This window comes from Salminus brasiliensis, chromosome 24, assembly GCF_030463535.1.
Source record: "Salminus brasiliensis chromosome 24, fSalBra1.hap2, whole genome shotgun sequence".
Lineage (NCBI taxonomy): Eukaryota > Metazoa > Chordata > Actinopteri > Characiformes > Bryconidae > Salminus > Salminus brasiliensis.
The window spans coordinates 15,710,860-15,734,954 of NC_132901.1; the positions used below are offsets into that span (position 1 = coordinate 15,710,860).

General features: G+C 39.0%; 2 protein-coding genes across 3 annotated transcripts in view; one reads left to right on the forward strand and one right to left on the reverse strand.

Moving 5' to 3' along the window:
• Window positions 1-24,095, forward strand: part of LOC140547057 (glucosidase 2 subunit beta-like) — a 325,295-nt gene that overhangs the window by 239,369 nt on the left and 61,831 nt on the right. The gene's annotated exons all lie outside the window — the stretch shown is intronic.
• Window positions 1-24,095, reverse strand: part of elavl2 (ELAV like neuron-specific RNA binding protein 2) — a 47,413-nt gene that overhangs the window by 9,769 nt on the left and 13,549 nt on the right. For both annotated transcript variants that reach the window (XM_072669860.1, XM_072669859.1), the window contains exons 2-5: window positions 19,810-19,900; window positions 17,996-18,239; window positions 6,449-6,552; window positions 395-548 (exon numbers count right to left, since the gene is read on the reverse strand). In XM_072669860.1, the coding sequence (XP_072525961.1) occupies window positions 395-548; window positions 6,449-6,552; window positions 17,996-18,239; window positions 19,810-19,881 (574 nt within the window). In that variant the 5' untranslated portion in view covers window positions 19,882-19,900. The remainder of the gene's footprint in view (window positions 1-394; window positions 549-6,448; window positions 6,553-17,995; window positions 18,240-19,809; window positions 19,901-24,095) is intronic.

Consider the following 24,095-nt stretch of genomic DNA (forward strand, 5'->3'; position numbering starts at 1 on the left):
GTAAGTGACAGTTTATTGAATGCAACCTTACAACTAACCCGTTCAGGGATCGGTTTAGGATTTGATTTAAGTTTTAGGTTAGGTTTTAGGGTTAATACAAGGTTAAGTGTAGGGTTATACTCAACAGAATCACTGGAGTTCAACTGCATTTAATAGAAATTCAGCTGAACGTTGGATAAGCACCTAAGAGGCATCTATAATGGACCATCCAAGTAAAGTGATGACATTTAGTCCGCTGAAGCACTCAAAATGAAAAACACGTTCAGTGCAAAAAAAATTTAATTAAATAAAAAAATTAAAATAAGAATCAGGCAGAGAACATGATTTTCAATGCATGAATGAGAGATGGACAAAAAGAACATAGAAATGATTAGATGAATTGAATTAAGCCCACCTGTGACCTGGTCGACAAGGATGCGGGAGGTGATAATGCGGCCGTACTGAGAGAAGAGCTGCTCCAGCTCCTTCTGAGTCATCGTCTTTGGCAGACCGCTCACATACAGGTTAGCATCCCTGATGGAGGCTGAACTAGGACGGGCGTAGGACACCTGCCAACAGAACACAGAGCTTGTTTACATCATATTGCATGAACATGAGTTTTAAATCTAAATCGTATTTGGATATGCTCTGGTTGGACTGAAACACCTTCCCAGACGTACACCAGATGGGATCCATTTTTTTTACTAAGATCCTTTCCTGTGTGAAACTCACATCAACATCCACACAATCAGTTGTACTTGCAGTAACCAATAAGGCTGTACAAAAACAAAAATCCAAATGCAGCAATCAGGCTCATCAAGCAGCCACTTTTCATTGCCCTGGAACAGGACCTCACTGGTCCGGTTTACATCAAGGTAATTACCAGAAACGAGTACAAATCAGACTGGGTTACTTTCTAAAACTACCTAGGGCTGGGCGATATGGTAAAAATACTAGCTCACTACCCAGTACCCCCACGCAACTTTAACATCTGCACACAGCACCTCAATCTGCCCCAACCTACATAATTCACATAAAGCTCACATCTGGACAGGGGCCACAGTAAAGAAAGCATTCAGTAGCTCATGAGCCAATGGCTGTCCTCATGCAGAGTTTGGAGTTTTGGAGGTACAACCGTGTTAAAGTGGTAAAATTGACTGAAAATTGATCTCCCCAAAGCACTGTCAGTTCCATTACTGCAGTACAGCAGATTGCTTCTATTGCACTAGGCAGGCTGTGTATTGAGAAGTACTTATTTTTTCCATCAGTACAGGTAGGGGTTTAAATGGGACTGTAATAGTTAGCATTTGTTAAATGTCAGTGTGTTCATAATGAAAACGTACTCCACAAGGTTAGCCATTTGCACAACCAGTATGTTCTATTTTTACATTCTGTAATACGGCTGATCTTTAACTGGAAAATGCTTTATTTGCAGTTTCAAGTCTAAACTCCTGCTCAGTTATACACACTCCAAATACACAAGCTTGACCACAGATATGCCAAATGAAAATGTCAGTAATTTGCATGTGCTTATTTTACAATCAGATTCAACCAAACACAATTAAGGCTCCATGTTCGCCAATCAGCAAAAATGGCTGTGTTGCAGATGCTGTGATTTCTGCAGTTGTCCGCACTACTGCTGTCCAGAGACGTCAGGATACGAGAGGATGGTTGTGACCGGGGAAAAAAAAATACTGATACAGAACACCAGCCTGTCATTCTTTTCAGACATTAAGCTTAATTTGCAGACAATCGCAATGCTTATGTAACAGCACCCCATTACTCTACAAATGGTGAATACCAAACCCTGCCCTGTACTACACCACCCCCTCCCCAACACTAAACACTCCATACACTACTTGGAGGGAGGAGACAGTAGATAAACCGGTCACTCAGTTTGGCACATTATATGAATTGGTTACATACCCATTAGGTCCAAGTCTATTAGACAGCTGAGTAAAGTAAAGCTTTGGGTAAACCACCTTCAGAGTAATAAAAGTTATACCCACTACTGTTGGCTGCAGTTGACCATTATAGTGTGTCCATTTTGCCAGACCATTCCTTTATTAAGGACCAACTCTTAACACTAGCACAGTCCAAGTTCGGCTTACTTACATCACCTCCTTCAACTAGAGGAGTTGGACAATCTCAAGTCGTAAGGCAGAAAGTTTGTGGTCATTGAGAGTCAGATTTAATTTTTCCACAAGATTAAACCAACACTTGTGAAGCTTAGAGTCTGCATTGTTAGCTTGGAGACTGAAGTGAGAAGACATTTCTTTTGCAATCACACTAAACAACTGTATTGAGAAGGCTTTGGAACAGATGGAGATATTTATATAACACTGACTGCTGCAACACCTCTCCATACTGAGTTGTTGCTGCTGAAACACTAGAACTGAATCCCTCTGCTCGAAAGAATGAGCATATGCTAAGCTGCTTTTGGCAATTCAACAAACACTGTTGGTATCTTTATTAAAATGAAGGAATAAAAGGACTTGCAGTGTTTCATCTCTGTACTAAAGCATCAGAAATGCCTGAAAATACTTTAAATTCTCAAACCCAGTTCCAACAATCCAGGAAGGCAGGGGCAAGAGCATCACATCTTTCCAGATCAGCTGCACCCCTGAACAGTTGCTTTGTTGTGTTGTATTTATAACTGAACGTTTCGGTTTAGGGAAGAGTAATAAAAATAATGCTAAACATTTAATATGCAAATTAGTTTAACATTATATGGACCTTAAATGTAAGGCTCAGGAAGTGTGACCATCTGTATATTTCCCCAAAGCCATGATCATAGTTTTATACAAAGAAAGCAAATTTGGCTTTAAATGTAAGCAAAGCTGGCTAAAAGCTACTACACACAAGGGAAGCCCTGCTCTGAATGTCTCAGAAATGTAACAGGTAGCTCAAGCTCTCTGCTGTATGATCAATCTATATAGATTTAACAAATTAAATGACTGAATTTGTGGCATCAGCCAAATTTGGCATACCATTTGTTTTTAAAGTAAAAGAAAGCTTGAGATGAATGTGACTAGCTAGTTTTCCTAAGGACTTTAGACTGTCTGGAGTAAATGCAAAACCTAGGAACTCAAGGTGAAGTAAACATTATGTAGCTAGTGCAAAGGTGCACACAAATGCAGGTCTAAACTGAAAGTGGTAGGATAGGTGCTTCCTTTAGGTGACCTTAATATACAGGACTCTTTGCTGCTGCAGATGAACTTCATTTATTCAAAATCTACCTTAGACAATTCACTTGACATTCCAGTCAAGCAAAACCATGAGCTTTATTTAATCTGATAAGAGCGGTGACATGAGAAGCCAACTTTAGCATCTTTTTAGCTGCCAATTTCAACTCCCCATTCCACCCTAAATAGTGCAGAACGGAACTGCTGCATTATTTAAAGTGGAATGGAAAATTTGAGGAAGAGGAAAACTTCAGCTTGGAGTTAGTTTTGAGCCTCGCCAAACCGTGACTCTGCAAACAAATGGCAGAACAGAAACTCCCCCAGTTCAGTTGTAGTTAATATAACTGTACATTATATCTATATGGGAAGACAATGAGACCCTTATTTGGTTCTAAACTAGCTCAAAACTGCATTCATTACCAAGGAGGTGGTTAATGTATACACACCAAGTGATTTGACCGTTTAAAAAAAATTTGCTCCCACAAAGTAACTCAGTTTAGATTTTGGTCTAAAAAAAATAAAAATAATAATTTTACTGCTGTTTACTCTTGTGTATCAGCACATCTTATCCAAGTTGTGGGGCAGTATGGTTTATAAAAACAAAAGATCAGAATCAGCAGACAGTCAGCATCAAGGGTTTTACCAAGAGTTTTTTTGATCAGGACATCCTTAGCACTTACTGACCTCAAAAGTGCAGAATGTACTCACTGCAGTACAACACCTGCCCTTCATTCATTTTACTCAACATATTTCCCTGATGCAGACCCAGGTAAATTCATTCCCAATTTCACATTTTTTAAACGTTCACGCATCAGAATCATCAGAAAGGAATGCACAAGATCTCCAACACCTACATCTAACCCAAAATTTCCATATTGATGCAACCCTAATCATAACTGTAAAACTCCAAAGTCCAAGTGGACCATTTCAGGCAGAAGTGTAGAGTCCATCTGAAGAGCACTACAGTAAAGAGGCACTCTCTGCCTCCTCAGCAGCTCTGCCTGGTTGACCCAGTGCAGCCTTATCTGTCCAAATTTAATTACTTTTGCGTTGGCAAATGCTGGCGTGAGTCTGCCCTGCTGTGCAATCTCTGCCTCAGCACCGCATCAATAAAAAACTGTCCGCTTTTAATTAAAGCTGTAAATGGGATACACACAAGAAGCGGCAATCGATACACAACACTGGCACCCCCAATTTTCCAGCCTCTTCCTTTTTCTTACACAAAGCCATCACCATCCCTGTAGCTCAACAGGTTAATATGCTTAATACAAAAAAAAAAAAAAAAAAAAAAAAGAAAAAAAAGAATTAACCTTTTTTTCCACAGAGCCTGGGCAATAGGCTGAGGTGGATCATTGCAGAAATTAGATTACAAATAACCAGATTCTTTATAGGAGATTATTGACATTTTGGGAAGGAGTACTGAAAGCTAGACAGATCCAATCCATTTTAAGCAGCTTACAATACTTTTGTATGGACGCATCACAATATTCGCCACCAAAACACTTGGGCTGATGACATGAAGTGGTTCTTCTGATTTTGTCTGAAAGCAAAAAAGGTCTGAAAATTAAAGGTTTCAAATGTCAAATAAGAAAATGCCAATAAGTACAAGACACTGATTTCAAAACTGACCCTTTCCACTACAGGTGTGATTCCACTTCACAGCCTCTCTGGTTTCACACACAGAACACAACACCACCGTAGTAACAAAGATAGATCTCTAAAGCTGCAGCAACTAAATTAGCACCGAATGTTGAAAATGCAATATACAGATGGCAATGCAGATCTAACCTAGAGAGAAAAAAAGAAAACTACTTAATCACTTAAATGTTTGCAGCAAGATGTGTAAAAGCCATCACAAATGTGTCAACATGACCGTGAGAATCTAGATAACCTCCATGAGGAAACGTCAGCACTATGAGGGAACTGTAGACTTTGTTTCTGTAACAGCTGAAAAGCAGTTGACTTTTTTTTTTACTAAACATAGAAACTAAGTTTTTAGTAAGCAAAAACTGAGCTTTTGAAAGGTGCTGTCTGGAACGCCTTCGTAAGAGTACTTGTACTGTTATACAACATTTATTTGGCAATTCTGCATGTTTGAGTGTGAAGCAGTGTTTTCATAAGCAATGCCGATCAGTTATGCTGTCCTTGATAACTGTATAATGGACCTCCAATTATCAATCGTTCTGTTGCCAAGGACATTGTATGTAAACTTTCAACCACAACTGTAGTTATGAAAGCCACTCATCATGATAATACTGGGCTTTTAATGATTTCTAAGCTGTTCTTTTTATTTCTGGGACAGAGTAAGTACCACATATTTAATAGAACATACTGCACAACTACAGTGTCCTGAAACCAAAAGTCACAATTATATACACAGGGTCGTTAATCAAACTCTTAATGTCCCTCAGCAAGGTTCACCTTGACCAGATGCTTTTGGTCACAGTCAACAAGCTTCTGGCAGACTTCTGGTTGGATCTGACCGCTATTCTTGGCAGAACTAGTGAAGTTCAATTAGACATTTTGGTTTCCTGGCACAGGGCAACTGCAAGTACAGTCCACATATTTGAGATCAGGGTTTTGGGGACATTCTGAACACTTAACATTATCCTGCTTTATTAATACCACAGCCACTGTCCTGTTGAAACAGGAAACTGTGTCCAGGTTAGAGTTGTCTGAGGTTATGCCAAGAACTCTGAAGGACACAGTCTTCCATTATTCTATCCACTTTGGAGAACATGGCAGTTCCACTGACTGCAAATCAGCCCCAGAGCATGATGCTACTACCACCACCACAATGGTGGTATACTTTTTTGAGGTTGAGTGCTACCGCCTTAGCATTCAGAAGGCTTTTCTTATCCATGTGATCAGTAGAAAACTTTACTCAGGCTTAAGTGTTCTTTTGAAGTTGAAGAATCTTTCTTGCATGGCAGCCTCTCACTCCATAGGGCTGCAAAACTGGCCCGACTGCAGTCAGTAATACTGGTGTTCCAGCAGCTTCCAGCTCATGGCAGGGGGGGGGGGGGGGGGGGGTGGGGGGGGCACTCTTCACAACATTTTATATACATGAACCAGTGTTTAGCAATAAGCTAGCACTGGTGATCCTAATTTTTAAAGTCTGGAGGCAACAGAAAAATGAGCACAATTTATTTTTTGATCCAACAGTCCAACATTCAAACCATTTTGGGAATTTTTTTCATTTTACACTTGGTTGACTAACAACCAATGGAGACCGTACAATCTGTAGCTAACCAAGTCCACTTAGTAGCTCTGGAGTCTCTTACCTTGATTGTTTTGGTCTGCAGTCTCAGTCCATTTAGAGTGTTGATTGCTTTTTCTGCATCTTTAGGATCCACGTAGTTTACAAATCCATAACCCAGACTCTGCCCTGGAAAACACAAGCAACAGTTCTGCGATTAAGAAACCTTCACAAGGTAAAAATCTTCATTAAAATGTTTTTAGAAGCGTTTGTAAAGAAAAGCCTCGATTTTCAAACCAAACTAATTTACTCTAAAGCTCTTCTCAATAAACCTTTCATGCACGTTTAAGAGCATTCACAACCAACCAAGCCAGAATATCTATACAAACTGTTAGCAACTTTACCAGTACGGACAACAAAAAGTAAATACATAAATAAACTTAGCTGCTGCACCTTTACTCTAGAAAGAATACCACTTTTTCCAGCCTGATATGACTAGTTTCAGACAGACGCCCCTTCCTCTCTGCAAAAACAGTTGCTGTGACTCATCAGGCCCTTAAGCTGAGCAAAAAAGATCAATGTGGTTTCCGGAATAATTTCAATCTCCAAGCAAAATAAATAAATATTACATCCACTTCTTTCCACCACAAGCTAGCAATGCAATTTCCACCACCACCCACACTGCAGAGAAGCTGCAGCCAAGTTCTGTGGGTCAAGTTCACCCGAGCCACCTTCGCTGAAGACACACGTCTAATGATTACGGCCTAGATGGTGCCGTTACAGACAGACTCCATGCCAAACCAAATTTGCCAAAAAAAAAGAGCAATGATGGAAACTCTGCTCTGGGAAGACAATGCAGTGATTGTAGGGATGCCAAAATGGAAAACTTAAAGTAGGAGAGTAAAGACATTACAGTATTAGTCACTGCAAAATTAAATCCCTTTCAACCCCATGTATAGTTTAATATACAGTTTGGGCACTATGCCATTTTATACAGTATACTGGTAAGAAAAAAAGAAAAAATGCAACTTTTATCCCCAATATATTTGCAAACCTCAAGAAACTGATGACAAAATGTTACGCATCAAATATAATAGATAGGAAGCAATCACACTGTAAAAAGCATTGTAATCATTGTAAAAAGCATACACGTTCACGAAGGATTGTCATACTTAAAGTAAAATGCATTCTTAATTTCTAGTGCAGATGAGAGCCCCATTTGAAAGTTTTAAATAAAACCATGACCACCTGAAAAATCAGTACAGTGAACCTGTCGAGCCTCTGCAGTGTTGCGTTTCCAATAAGCCTCTAATGACTGATGCTTCAAGACTGCTACAGCACAGAGCACTCAATCTGAATCTTAGAGTAGTAAGATTTAATAACATTAATGGTTTTGAAGTTCTTGGAGACTTCGTTAGGTTTAAATTGACGCTAGGGTGTATAAACCTGTGCTGTTACGCCAATTTATTGTTTTATTGGTACTGCTACTTCTGATTGCTTCAGTACATTCGTTGAGTTCTAGTAGAGTTAAATCATGTTTAGTCAGGTTGGTTTGTATTGTGAATAATTTGACAACTGGGCCAACAAACTGTCCAAAAGAGAAAATTTTACATTCAATTCGACTTTATTATACTAATACAGGGTTGTAAAGCACAATGCAACACTGCTAGGCCAAGTCTCTGGTGCATAATAGTTTGGAAATACAATAGTGCAAGGACAATAGACAAAACAAGACAGAGCATAGACAATAAGTACAAAAGAAACACACACAAATACATGCATGAAGGCTGGGTGATGAAGGTCCAAAGCAAGTTACTATACAAATAGTAGAACAAATATGTAGAACAGCATGTTGCTCATGTAAATGAAGAGTTCAGGAGGAGCGTACAATGCGGCAGACTAGTCTAGGGTTTGAAAACGGCATTTTGTATATAAACAAGCTGCACAGTGCAGAAATAAGTATAGCAGATAGTTAAGAACTATAACCTTCACAACATACAAAAAACAAACACTTAGAAACATTTCACCATCAACTGAAAGTGACTGAAGCTGAATTGCCAAAGTTATTATTAGATAAAATCAATATCAAATGAACGCTGTACTTCTCTCCATGCCACGACCACTATAGGCTTAAAACTGTACCCGATATTAAAATAGGACAACCCACCCCCAATCCCACTCGAGGCACTTTATAATTCATAACTACTTTTCTAGGGAGGGGGGGGGACAAAAGTATAACATGTTGACAGTATGAGTCAGTGCAAGCCCACTGCTCACTCCTGCGCAGTTAAAAAAAAAAAAAATCAACAGCAGGCAGAACACATTCTCTAGGGCTTAATGATTTTTTTTTTTATACACATACTAAAAACCTGAGCCATCAATCTAAAATCAGCTTCTGTAGAATGTTCCTCAAACCATAAGAACCATCCACCATTAAAACGAAGATTTAACCAAAAAGGGTCATTAAGCTTCAGTGTGCGTCGATGTGCTGCAACACGCACACAATCAAATCTTAATCTTGATGAGTCATCAGCAAAGCCCTGCTGACTCCCTCCTACGCCAGTACCACCAACAGTTCAGACACTTCCACTCACCTTGCGCCTCCGCTGCCATCAGCACAACAGATAAAAAGATGGCTTTCAACTGTTCTGGGATAAAGTTGTACCAGCACAGCATTAAAGTGAAGGAATTCACAGTGCTGTGCAAATCCTGGTGTCATTTAGGGAAGTACAAATACACAAATCAATGGTTGTTTATTTATTCTACCCATTTTACTCATTTTCTCCCCCAAACAGCCACTGATTCAACATCACAGAGCAACCAACATGCTTAAAGGAAAGCACCTTGTACTCTGCTCTAATGCCTCGGTCAGCATACACCAGTGCTGGCCAGCACTGCATTGTAGTGATGTGGGAAGTCTTTTAACTACATTTAAAAGCACTCTTGTAAGGATTTGATTGCATTCAGCAACAAGAGCATTAGTGGATGTTTGATTATCACCAAACATACTGGATGTAGCACCTTTTAGAACACCAAGTTCCACTGGTCTATAGCTCTACTAGGGGGCTTTATAATCCTCTAGTCCACACCTGGGATTAGGCATGGTGCCATTAGGCTCACGTTTATCTGCTCCAGAGAGTCCTATTCTACTGGCAATACTTTTGAACAGGGACTAGACAGGCTGTGTGCGTCAGCAATGGGCGTTGTCCACAAATATTTGGAAATGGTTTGTTATGGAAAATAATAGTACAGACTGTCCTTTTGTATCAAGCAGTGTAAAAAAAAAAAAAAAAAAAGCTAGATAATTTTACATGCTCATTTGTCATGTTGCAAGATGTGCACACAATGCAGTAGTGATGATGAAGTGATATATTATTGTGCAGCCCTAATGCTCCGGCCAGAATGGTTTGAGCTGATATAGCCAGTCTGCCTCAAGATTTGACAGGTGCCTTTAAGGGCAGACCAAGTCAGCTTTATTTCTGTCAGCCAAGAACAGAAAACTGAGGCTGCAGTGGGCACAGGCTCCCAAAAAAAAAAAAAAAAAAAAAACCCAGCCTGGTCTAATGAATCTCCCTTGCTGCAAAGTCAGAGACTGTGGGATCAGAATTTGGCAGCAACCACCCTGTTCTGTCTGAACAGTCCAAGCTGGTGGAGGTCTATTAGAGTACCATCCCCTCACGACCAAGATCTTCTAATAGCTACTTCCAGCATAACAAAAGCAGGAGTCCTCTCAAATGGGTTTGGACAGATACAGCCAAAAGACCTGAACATCTTTGGGATGTGGTAGAACAAGACATTTGCAGAATAAAAGTGCTTCTGAAACAAATCAGCAGTCATGTCAACAAGACCCAAAATCTCAAAGGAAGGTTTCGAACTTATTGTGGAATTCAAGCCACAAAGAACTGCGGCAGAATGAAACCTCACTATTGGAGATTTCCTACAAAATGTGTTGTTTGCTAGGTGCAGCAGATACACACCCAACCACACATCACTACTGACCACTTTAATGGCAATGGTTTACACACCATGGTACCAACAGAACAGTACTATAGTGTTGGAAAACACTAGAACATACTGTGGCTTTTCATTTCCAAACTCATCATGACCTACCTGTTTGCATTTCTAATGGCTAGATTTTTAGCTAAATCTTAAAAAAAAAATAATAAAAATAAGTCATTAGCTTATTCACTAAATATCCATGTTTCCAGTTTACAAAATGCTACACTACATGGTTGCAGGTAACTGAAGACCCAAGATTGAAGAAACATTACTTCACCACCAGACTAACAATGGCTTGACCAAATTCAGTTTTTGTGTTTTAGATAATTGAATTTGCAGGCATGGACAAGGCAACCCTCCCCACATCCTACAGCTAAACAATCCTTAAATTTTTCCTGTTAAAACAAACATGCAAAGCTCCAATTAGACTTAGGGAATGTGTTTCTCCTGGAATCATCCCTGAGAGAAATACTGCAAGCATCTGCCTCCACTGTAATTGGCTCCCCTGTTAAGTGTGCAGCTATGAAGGAGAGAAGGAGAGCTAAAGGAAGGTGTATTTTAACAAGGGACCACAGAAGCTGTGCCAAGGGCAAGGCCATCAGAAAACGGATGGGGGAAGAAGGAAAAATAAAGAAATAAAATAAATAAATAAATAAATAAATAAAAAGACATAAGAGCGAAAAAGATGTGACCGACATACAGGTGAGCAGGTCAGTAATATTCTATAAATGACTTAACAGAAAAGGAAATGACAAACGGGGGGGGGAGCAAATCCAAAAATAAAATGAAGCGGAAGAAAAAGAATAAGAGTCTGCATCTAGGTCTTTAGGGAGGGGGTGGGGGGCTGTAAAACAGCAGTTATGCAGGCAAGCAGTTATGTAAGCAATAAGGATGAACTGACTTACTTCCTGAACACTCAAGCAACCTTGGTTTACATGAGGAACATCAGTAAGAAAAAGAAGAGAATGGACACTCTGGGAGCATCCAAAGCTACAAAGTTTTCCATAAACTGAGCCTCAAATCCACAATTACAAACTAGTGCTTGTTGTGTGGTTGGACAAGCTTTAAGGAACACTTGTGCGTGTGGTCAGAAATCCATACAGAAAATTAAAAATATCCATGAAAAAGGCCAACCACTTAGATATTACTCAGCGAGTGGTTAAGGCTTTTTTTTAAAGCTGGAATTCATGCACTCATTGCTGTGACCTGTCCAGGGTGTGTAGGAGGGCCACTGACCCGTCTGCAGCTACAAAGCCCCATGTAAAGTTTCTCCAATAATTGCTAAAACATTCAATGACTTGTGCCACAGTAGCCTCCTTTGTAGGCATGTCATTTTCTCAACACATTGTTTGATGCACTGTCCCAGATATAACATTTACATTTATGGCATTTAGCTGACGCTCTTATCCAGAGCGACTTACAAGGTCACACGTATTACAGATGTGGGCCAATGTAGTGTTAGGAGTCTTGCCCAAGGACTCTTATTGGTATAGTGCAGCGTAGGCACATATAACAGCAGTAAACATAACTTTCACTGATATAGCGGCATAATGCAGTTACACCCTTTTAAAGAGCAATTAACTTTAAATTCATAAGAATAAACACTGGCTCAGTCACAATAATTGGCTGTATATGTTCTATGTAGAACACCACTTTAAAACAGTCCATTGGGACATGTTCTTCGAAACTTTCTGGCAAAAAAAGTATTTGGGATAACCACTTACTAGCCTTGAGTTTAAGTGTCTTCCTACACTATGTCACAGCCTGCTCAGAGTCGCCACCCGCCTCAAACAAGCATGTAAACAGCGTAAACAAACAAAAGGTCATGTACAGTTTTATGATTACATTGTTTACATGGTTATATATTACATTGTTATCATGACTGGCCTATTCAGACTAGATGGGATGGCCTTCAATGAACCTTTACTGAAACTTGGGCAGCCAACATGGTCTGTATGAGGTTTGTCTATCCTCAGCACTGCAAGTAGATACTGGCACCTGTGAACCCATTTAAGGTCAATGCTACATTTAAATTAGAACAAGTTCAAACAAGCCAACTGCAGCCTTGCAATATTTGTCAGCATTTCCTGTGCACTCCAGATATGTAAAGTTCCAGATTTGCTTGATGGAGACTGAAATGTTTTCTACTCACTTCAAAAGTCAAACGCAAGGTTAAACCATTTTCTGATTCTTCCCTGTAATTGTCAATTACCAAAACACCCTCCATATAAACAAAACCTAGGTTGGCACAAAAGAAAACGCTTTCATGTGATGTTTTGGTCGTAATGAGATATTTTGACTGAATAAATGAGATACCCAATTAAAATTATTAATATTAAAAGTATCCAAAAATCATACCTGTACTGCACCGTTTTAACTAGTGACTGAACCTGAATGAACATGGCCGCAATATGAAAAGTTGTCTGAAAAGTCTTAGCAATAGCATTACTTCTAGTACTTCAGATGTCATGAGCGGACATACTGGTATACCTTTAAGAAAGGTCATGTATATGGTGGAAAACGTACTTCTGGTCCTATAGATGGAAGTAATGGTTGCAGTGTGCACAGATTAGGTGACAGCAGAGATGGGGAAGATGTCCAGGATTTGGATTTTATTTTATTTTTTTTATTAAAAAAAAAAAAAAAAAAAAAAAAAAAAAAAAAAAAAAAAAAAAGTGGGTTTAAAAAAATTAAATTCTCTGTATCTAAATAAATCGAATTTAATAAAAACTATATTTTTATATACATCAAAGTAGAGTAGGGTGCTAGTCAGATTTATTTTTTGATTTACAATAAAATATTTTTTTTTTAGAACTGTAGTCCCAGGCTAGTCAGTACACAAAACACTAGGCCGCACTTATGAAATTAGGTCCCATTTACGTAAACTAATTTGACAGTGCAAATAAACACACATTACACAATACGTACCGCTGATGTGTTGCGCGTTACAAGCATTCCAAACAGGCAAACTTTCCATCAATGTAGTGTAATCTTGGACATTAGACGCAACATTGTCCTTTTTAGCCCATTACTGTAATTATATTGCTTCATTATATTCCATTGCTTATTAACACATTAGTCAAGTGATCATGTTCAAGATCTATGAACATCCTAAGCAATTACAGTTCCAGATCCCAACAATCCCAAAATTAAAATGTGCTTAAACAAATAAAGATCGGTTAGAAGGCTCATTTGCACTTTGCAACATTAAGTGAGAACAGTATAACAAATGCCCATCTCCGTAAGGAGTAGAAAGCCATATATTGCACAGCCCTAATTCAAACCCTCATTTCCCCACTACAGACTACCAGTCCAATCAGGCTCTTCATGCACACGGACCCTTTATACTGAAAGTGGTTCTGCTGAGTCTACCCCCTTCGGGTTACCATGCCACAACAGAGCAGCTAGTGGCATGCTAGGCCAGGGAGGCGGGGAGAGAGTGCATTAGAATAAGCACATCTCAAGCGCCTGAATCAAAACCAGTGATATTTAACAATTAAATAGCGCTTTAAAAAGGACTGAGCCAATCTGGTTTGCTGGCGGGGAAGTTTCATAATAGCACTCGCTTAGAAAAAAGCATATAATGAGAACATTTTGCTCAGTTAAGGCCACCTCTCGCCTCGCCGACTCCACTCTAGAAGTGGCCTCGATACACTAATTGGCCTTGGAGGACGTATATGCTGGAGGTTTTAATATAAAGACTGTAGCAGAAACACTAACTACTGCTCCCTGCCTTTGGTTTTGGGTTTACCACTTATTTTTTATAAAAAAATTTAAGTTAACAGCCTGCTATTATGTATAGTCAAGGGGCACAAAACTACTGAGTTACAAAAATTAAGCTTATTTATACCCATTTCCAGCTGCACAGTATTGGAAAAGACATTTTTGTGATATATTCTGCAATATTAAAGATACAGGTACAAAAGTCAATAATCCAACACACAATCATAATGCACAATGTGTAAAATACTAGATAAATAATCTGCCTCTGGAGGATCGGTTATGGAAAATATATAAAACCTGCTACAAATTGCTTCATACAACAGAAATCCACAGGTGTACGATTTCATTTGCTTTAGGGGACACTGCATGTCCTGCAATGTGACTATTGGGCATTTGCATACTGCATAAAAAAAAAAGCTGAAACACTATATTGTGCAGCCCTTCCTCTTATGCCATGTCCTATACTCAAGCTCTGGTACTTACTAGGTCCTCAAGCTGTTTATGGTCTGAATGCTTAACTGTACCAGGGTATCTGGGCTAAACAGATCACTTTAAAAGGAAATGTGCAAACCTCATTCATACATAACATTTTACATGTCCTAATTCATCTCTGTATTTAAACACAGTCCAACAGTATCTGCTTACAGAGATGACTCAAAATGCACTCAAAAGCATACTGTGTTAATATCACTATTTCAGCTAGGTTTAGAAACCATGAAAATAAAGTTGCATTAGAAAGAGCTGTCTGTAGTGGTCCTATAACTAAACATAGTGACATTTTCCAGAGCAACTGCTGAGCCGCAGGCACACTAATCTCTGCAGTTCGCACCAGGTTATAAAGGGGCTGTGGACCACATTACAAGTCTGTTGTCATGCTAGCCAACCTGCCTACCATAAACGAGTAAAGTCAGATAATTCGCCAATGTTTTAGTTTAGAGATGGCCGTGATTTAATACTGCCGATATTGTCCCCTCCATTTCGGACTGTCTGATTGTCACTGAAATTCTCCTGTCAAGATTTACCAAAATTGTTGTTACCAAAAAAAAGTTGTTAGTTACTGCAACACCCAGCTTTGTGCTTTTACATTTGTTAAAATGAGTAATCACCTGAAATGGATACCTTCTAATTTGTCAGACTAAGCAATATTTTGTCCAGCATCAGCTCTTTCTGATATTTGAATTGGTAATGTTCTCATGAGATATCTTCGTAGCTCATTGGACACAAACATTTTGCTAGCCCTTGTTTATTCCCTTATTCTCTGGTGAGCAGAGTGCCTGTTTATTAACTTACAACCATCAAGATGAGTTGATATGCACATTCCTAGTGTACACAGTGTATATTGAGCATAACCATGAACACCATGCATAGTCAGTAGTCGCAAAGCAGGCAAGAACTGAGCATCCTATGCAAATAGCCTGTAGTCATATTACAGCCCAAATCTCAACCTAATAAAGCCAATTTTAAGCAGGTAGATATTGTGCACACTTCAAATGACATGACCGAATTAGCACATGGGCTAAACTAAAACAAAAATCGAGCCCTATTAAAAACTTAAGCAGACTAAAGATGAACCTGTCAAACTGCCCATCTTAACCTTGATCGTCTGGAAGGACGTGAAACTTGTGTTCTGACGTTATTCGTAGCAGTCAGGTTGATGAAAGCTGTGATGTGAATGAGTTCATCCAGTGGGCGTTAATGAGGCCTTGGTGCATTGATTCATTAGATTAGAAGGAAGCCATAAAGGAAACGAGAACCTAATCAAAACAAAGACTGCAGTTTTGAGATGTTTGTGACTAAAGCAAAAACTAAATGAATTAATCAGGCCATTTGCAGTTCTGAAAAAAAGTACATGTGGCTATCATTGAGAGGAATGAAATGAATGAAGATTCGAGTGATAATTCTGCCTTCAACAAGCACAGTGTGCCAAACAACTGAAAACTACTTTAGCATTAAAATCTTAAATATTTTGGTATGCTTTTATTAAGCAGCTTCCATGTAGGCCAAGGATATTCAGTTTACTATTATGGCCAATGTATTGCTTGCACTATTTTACCAGTTTAAAGTAATGCCTTCAATAGCACAGCTGAGGGGGACAGAGGGAAAATAAATAAAGTGTGTGTGTATATATATATATATATATATATATATATATATATATATATATATATATATATATATATATATACCCCTAAAAGGCCAATAGCCTGTGCACAGACACAGACTGTAGTTTACATCTCCATTTACAAGTCTGTCACATACTAACGCTATGTTCAGACTGCAGGAAAATCAGACTGGTTTCACAAATCCGATCTGGGGAGATGACTGACTGCACAGTTATTAGCAAGTGATCAGATCAGATTTGCATGTCCGGACAAACCCATATGCATGGGTTACTGTGGTATTGCAAAAGGCACCAACAGACTGAGATACAGCTCTCCTTATGATTTAACAAAATGTGATCATGTGCCACCAATGCTTTCTAAAGACATCAAGGATATTAATGGTAATACACACAAACCATTAACACCCAAAACAATTTGCAGGCAGTATCTAAAATGGTAGAGAGACACTGGTTAGCAAATTCAGCTATGAAACTACCTTTTAAAATGTCTCAACTCTGAGAAAGAAGCCTGAGATTATTAGGTTACTGTATTGTTTAGTCAATATGCTTGTTGAGTTTTAAACTACGCTCATTATATTAACATCAGCATGGCTCAAAATTTCCTTCAGTCAGGTATTAATTTAAATACATCACTTTTCCCAAAAAATTTTATCCCATACTACTATAAGCAGCAGTGTCCTAAATTCATGAGCAGGTACTGAAATATCAAACTTCCCCAGAAGCACACAGTGTTACACACCAGTTGTTCTTAGCCTGGAGGTGCGAGATGGGTGTCTGAAAGGTACACACTTATTTTCACATTTTTTTGACAGACCTTTCCATTAATGGACCTTTCCAGCGATGGAGTGTTCTGAACGGTGGAACAGCAAGTGATCACAATGGTGAAAAGCATGCACACACTGGGTTGAAGTGATGAAAGGAGGTCTCCAAGTAGCACAGTACTGCTGCAAACTGAGGAACAGCTTAGCCAAACTAGCCATGTAAAACAAGCCTTCCTAACTAAATAACCAGCACCTCGTGTTTAACCACAGATTATTGGCTTCTGGTCCTACAGGGCACCACATCTGGAGTGTTGACCTGTGAGAAAGTCTGTCTGAAGTAGAGTGTAGAGTAAAAGCAAAACACTGCATCATACAGCATAGCTGAGCTGCTAAAGAGCTGGTGGATGTTTGGAAATACTTAAACACTTTAAAACCTAATTAAAGTTGAAATGACCTGTGGCTTATTTATTTATGGTCAGCAGTGGCACTCGTGTAGGCGTAGTATTTCACCAACTGGGCTCGAACATGTTAGCAGCAGCTACAGAAATAGCTTGAAACATTTGCCTTTTTCTACATTCAAATAGGCATTTGTTCACTGAATTATGTATAGCATGTATAGCATAGCCTGTCTTTGTATAAGATATGGCTACTTGCATATTACCCTACTATTTTAATTGCCTAATTTTTTAAAATAAACTCTACAAATTCATATATTAGTACATCTTTTTCATAACAGTTGGGTTACTTTGTAACATTTCCATTCTTGTCCCTCTTGAATATTGTACTTTTATAAAGTTGAAAGTTTAAGATCTTAAAATGGCACAATCAGACTGGTTTCTTAAAAGCACAAAAACTACTTTATATAAGATTTCATATGATCATCCTAAAACCAATTTCATTTTAATAGCATCTAAATCTAAAATATTTATACTATAGGAAAATAAACTAATATGTAAATATTGTAAACTGCAACAAATCTGTGGTTAATGACAAAAGCACTCAAAAAAAAATATATAACCCCACTCACCTGTGATTTTGTCTCGTACCAGCTTACAGGATTCAATCTCACCGATGCTGCCGAAAAGGCTCTTTAGCTCCTCCTGGGTCATGTTCTGGGGAAGGTAGTTCACTATGAGGTTGGTTTTACTGTCCTCGATGCCAGTGGACTCCACAGGTGAGGTGCAATTGTTGGAGATTGGAGCAGGGCCATTGCTTGTGTTGTTGCAGGTCGGCCCATTCGATAGCTGTGTTTCCATGGCAGCAATTACCTGCTAAAGAATCCAAAGGGGGGGGGGCAGTCAGGAAAAAAAATAATAAAAATCAAGTGTCATTATGTGCCATCATAAGCAATTTCACCTTTAAGTGCTGCATGCGCAACCAAATATAGCACATATACCATTAGATTTATACTGGAATAATTTCAAAACAATGGGCCTACAGTGACCTGAATGCAAATTCTTATTCTGAGATAATGGCACTATTTCGGTCTCCCCCTCCCCACTTTAAGATGCTCCTGTGCAATGTGATTTTATGATTAAACTGTGCTTAGATCAAAACCGATCCTTTACATCAAACACTGAATTTGAACTAGACAGGAAGGAAGGCTTTTAGATTTCATTTCACCATGACTCACTTCATCTACCAACCACTCCCCCACACACTTTTAAAATCAGGATAATCTCCAGCAGTAAACAAGCTTATTAACCCAACACTAAATCACTGTAGCTAATAAATTATTAAAGGTCATTAAATGCCACTTAGAATGCCTGCACTGATATTCTAGTTAGTCATGACAACTTTGAGAAGGTAGCATGCCTTTTAGAAGGAAATGTTCAAAGTAACATCAAAAATCATTTACTGGCATTTAGAGCAATGAGAAACATGCTAAATCATGCTAGAGATACATTTAAAATAAAGACCCATAACATTAAAAAAAAGCATTGGAAGAAAAAAGTAATTCCACAAATGCATCTCCGAACACAGGTCGTGCATCCTGGAACTGACTTGGTTTAATTATAATCATATTAAATATATATATAAAAAAAAGTCAGTACTCCAATACGCAAGTTGTATTTAAAAGGTCTAGTCAAAGTGGGTCTGCACTGTGGGGTAAATATTTGTGTCAAAAGATTACTGTATATCAACCCATTACCATTAAGAACTATTGACAAACAGCTTCCCTTAACTTTAGTGAGAAAGCACTTAATCACACTAAATTCTAGTCACAACCATCTAAAATCAAGCGAATCAAGCAACCCCAAGCACAGACTTGAAATGATCATGACCACTAGTCTGATCAACTAAACCTGCACTACAATTCAAGTGTATTTTGCATTCAGATAATTGCAGGCCTACAATGTGTGTTAAAGCACTTGCGTATTGCTTATACAGCCTAGACTGTTTGTGTTAGAAGTTATTTATTTATTTATATTTTTTTATTTGGGTGGGTGATATGGTCAAATGTATATTGTTTAAAAAGAAAAGGGAATCAATATATTAAAGAGATTGAAAATTGCTACCAAAATATTTTGGTACAATCACTGCAATTTGAAACTTCAGTGAATGCAGTTGCGCTGATCCACAGTCCAGCACTGGTGGGTTTTAGACCCCTCTTGTCAAGCCTGGCACTGGGCATGGTAACGTTGCATCAAATGTGGAGCTGCTCAAGAGCGTCCAGTTCTACTGCAAATGCTTTTCTAAGGAGATTATGCACGCTGTGTTAGCAATTAACCAGCTGCATCAGCCATGCTGGCTAAATCTAACAATTACAAGGGCTATTTGGATACTCTCAGACATATAGAGCATGTAAAGAAATGAACAGATAAATAAAGTCCCACAGACCCCAGTCCAAGGCTCTGCTGCCCACGAGCCACTTCTAAGCAGAGAAGCCACATCACACAGCCTGACTGCCATGTTAGTTTGGAGATGCCGTCTGCAATGTGGACACAAAGAGAGCACACCGTGTTAGAGATTTGACAGGGACACAAACGTCAAACAGTCAGAGCAGATCACATCATAAGGGAGGGGAGGAAGGTGGTGGGGTGATGCTTTCTTGGAACTAGGAGAAAGCCATGCAGACATTAAGGGACAAATGCATCACTTTATAAAATCATGACACTGGCTGTTTAACTTAAGATTGCGCTAACCATGTGTTCAAATATGTAGCATGTACACAATGGTCAACACCATTTAAAAAAAAGAAAAACAAAAACTTCCTCACTTCATTGATGCAACAGTATTTGTTAAGTCCAAAAAAATGCATGTATTCACCTATTCAGCATAACTTCACCTATACATGCTAAAGTGAAAGGGGTTAAGCGGAGATTGCCTTTAGACCAGGTGCAATCAGATTTTTTTTCAGTCAAGGCATAATGGTTTGAATGACCATTTTTGGTCACACTTCCAGATTAAGTGGAACACTTTGCTGCAATTCCTCTTATTTATTCTTATGGTAAAAAAAAAAAAAAGTAGTATGTGAACACTACTAAACTTTCAAATTAATCACCAACACGCTATACTGCAAAACAGCCATTTTGTGAGCTCACACAAAGAAAAGGCAATGTAACTTCAACAATTCAAACTCTTTAAACCTTGGACTTCTCTAATCAACTGCCTAAATATCAGAAAACAAAAGTAACCAATGCGCTTACGGCTGGGATTCTTTCCAGCTTGCAGTTTCTACACTGCAATGGCTGTTTAGGGGAACTGTGGAGGCCAAGAAAAAGAGCATGGCTTCTACAACAATGATCCAAAACATTTCAAAATCCACTCTAGACTACTTGAAGCTGAACTGAAGGTCCTGGAATAGCCTTTACAGCCTTCCCACCCAAATATCAAATTTGTGCATAGACAAAAGTTGTCTCCTAGGATTTCCTGATACTTCAAATTCATCTTCCACACCCTGCAGGTTTCCAGTGCCAGAGGAAGCAAAGGGCATCAGAGCCACCACCATGCTTCACATGAGTCATTCTTCCTCCCGCAGACATACCACTGGAGATGGTGCCTTCTGTGAGGATGCTAAAGCTTGGTCACTGGAACTTTCAAATGGACAATAACCAATCATCCTTTGAAGTCCGCCAAGGCTTAGTTTTTAGAAGTCCTGGAAGATTCTGGAGTGGTAGTCACAGTCACCTGAACATCAGTGTGACAAGGCGGTTACAGCACATACCCAGAATTACTGGTGAACTGGAGGATACTGCCCATTACGAATGGGACAATATTCTTAAACGCTGCCAGAAGATGGTGCCTGGCTATGCACCACATTTTGCAGCAGGTTGTAACAGCAGAAAGATTCTCTACCAAGCACTAAAACACTTGTCATGAAGGGGCAAAATAACGGAGTGCAACAGTCTTCATAAGTGGCATTTTGCGTTGAATTTGGAGAAACCACCTGTTACTAGTGGTGTTGGGCCATTTAAAGTGTTGGTTTGATTTATTGCAAAAAAGTTTGCAAATGAACCAAATTTTCAACGGAGCACAATGTGCACCAGTCTTTAAGGCATATAGATTAATTCCAAGGTTGGGAACGTGTAAAAAATTATTACAATACTCATGTGGACATGGGGAGAAAAAACAAACAAAAACAGAACAGCAGTTAGGCTAAATAAGATCTGAAAATACTGTTGGAAAACCAGCCATATGGCAATAGTACTCTAGGACAAACTAGCAAGTTAAAATTTATCTCCAACACAAACAAGCAACTAAATATAGGGGAGGTCACAGGCTACCAAAACTGGGACAGCAGATCTGGGAAAAGTACAAAACGTTATGCCTAATTTGTCACACACAGGTAAATACTCCTGTGTAGACTAGACGTTTAAAGTAACCTGCTTCTTTTAAAAGGTCCTAAAAAATTTTTTCGATAAAATGGAGAGGAAAAGAAAAAACCCACAACCACACCAGACAACCATGCCCACCACAGAACAGGTTCCATTCTGGAAAGCCAGCAAACCCATGTGGATACACTTAAATATATTCCTGACCGGTCCTCTCAAATCACAGAGACCAAAGTTTGTACATCAGTTATCAACAATCACTGTGCATAAAACTGTCAACAGCTGTATACTAAATTCATGCAGTCTGTATGGAAATATTGCCCTTAAAGAGTCCATGAGGTCACCCCAAACATTACATAACTGCTGTAGAACTGCATAGGCAGAGAAGCTGCACCTACGTGCACTAAAAGTTCTTCAGCTCAGACTTTCACATGTAAAAAAAATAATGTTGTACAAAATAGTTTATGCAGAACAAAACATTTGCAGGTTTGCGGTACTTTGTGAACAGGTTGCATTAACCAGCAGCAGAGCAGCTTATTTTATGTAGTGGTGAATATGAACAAAGCCAACTGAACCAAAAATAAGTGACTCCTTCCTTGCCAGAATCAGTAGGGGCACTAGTCCTTTTAAGAATACAACCTGTGAGCAGTAAAATGAGATGCAAAGTCTGTGCAATTACATGTATGCTAACTGATACCACGGACCAGACAAATGAGATGCCAAAGTGCTCCCATCCAGAATGAATTAGGTTTACGTTTTTCCTGTATTCCAGCTTCCGCAGACCTTTGGTAAATGCAGTCACAGTAACTTATGCAATAGGATTTTAAAGCAGCTGCTTTTAAGAAGAGTAAACAAGCAGAGGTAACGAAGTAGCAGAATGACAACGTAAACCCTACAACCACTTAAGCACAGCATGGCACTTTTCTTTTTAGCCTGACAGATGTGAGGGGCAAATCGATCCAATTCACTATTTCTGAAATTTACTCCACAGAGGCTACATCTTTTGCCTATGAAAATGCTCCACAACTCAAGGGGAGGGGGGAAGGGGAAAAAAAAAGAAAACAAAAACCCCACACTGTGAGCCAGATAAAACATCAAGCTAAGCAAAAAATAAATAAATAAAAGAACCTGCATTGTTTGAGTTACTGCTTCTCTCCCTCTCAATTTCACCTTTAAATTAAATTAGTCACTGAAAACACTGACTACTGTTTTGTTTCAACAATAGCATCCAAATTAATAAAAATGAAGAAATAGCTGGCAGACCAGTCACAAATGTCTGGCCTGGCAAAGATCAGCTGCCAGAAAGCCACATTTGGCTAAAAGCTCTGAGAAAACCCTCTCATCCATTTCCCTACAGTACACTTCCTCTAGGCTAGCAGCAAGCAGCACATGGCGGGGAGGGGGGGTGGATTAAAAAAAAAAAAAAAAAAAAAAAAAAAAAAAAAAAAGACAAAGCAATGAGTTTGACTTGTATTTTAGTATTCATAATATTATACACTGCTACGTGCAACACATTAAGGATACAACTACAGATAGGGAAGGGGGTGTAAATATTCAGTCTGAATATGCAATTGGCAAATCGGACGATATTTCGGCAATGGAGCCCAATCAGATCATATTCCAGAGTTTGCCGCAAGATGCTGCAGTTCCTTATTCAAGTGCTAGATGGAACTATGGAGCTTGTGAACAGGTCAGTGCAGAAATCCACCATGTGCTCTATTTAACATTTTTTACTGAAGTTTTTTTTTAGACTTACTTGCAGTCACCGAACGTAAAACTAACACACCTTGAATAGGAAGCAGAGTAAAGACTTAACACCACTAGCAGGATAACCCAGGAGAGTACATCACTCAGCCCAAATCAGCAAGCATCAGAACACAGCAACAAACAGAGCTACCTAGAAAATCTCACCTGGTGCTTAGAGTTCAACTGTTAAACATGGTTGTTGCCAAAGAGTAAAGAAGATTTAATCGTGAGAACATACAGGACAAGCTTTTTTACCCAATTTGGGTAAACCAACATCAACCTAGTCCAAAAACAATTTGTTTCTAAAACTGGCACATTGTCCAGCTCCATTGCTATACCACTCCATGCTGCAGCGGATGGCTGGCTTTGGCTGTAAACATTGTTGAACAACTGGAACCCAGGCACCGTCCCACACGTTTTAGTGCCTGGTTTCGCACTGAACACCAACCCTGCCACATAGTCAAGTCTTTCTGCTATTCAGTGGCCTCCTGCCATCTGTGAACTGTGCACAACCTCCTTTGCTACTCAAGTCTTTTGGCAGTAGTTGGTTGCTTTTGTCATCTCCCAGCACTTAGTTTGTTCTCTTACACACTATTATCTGAAACG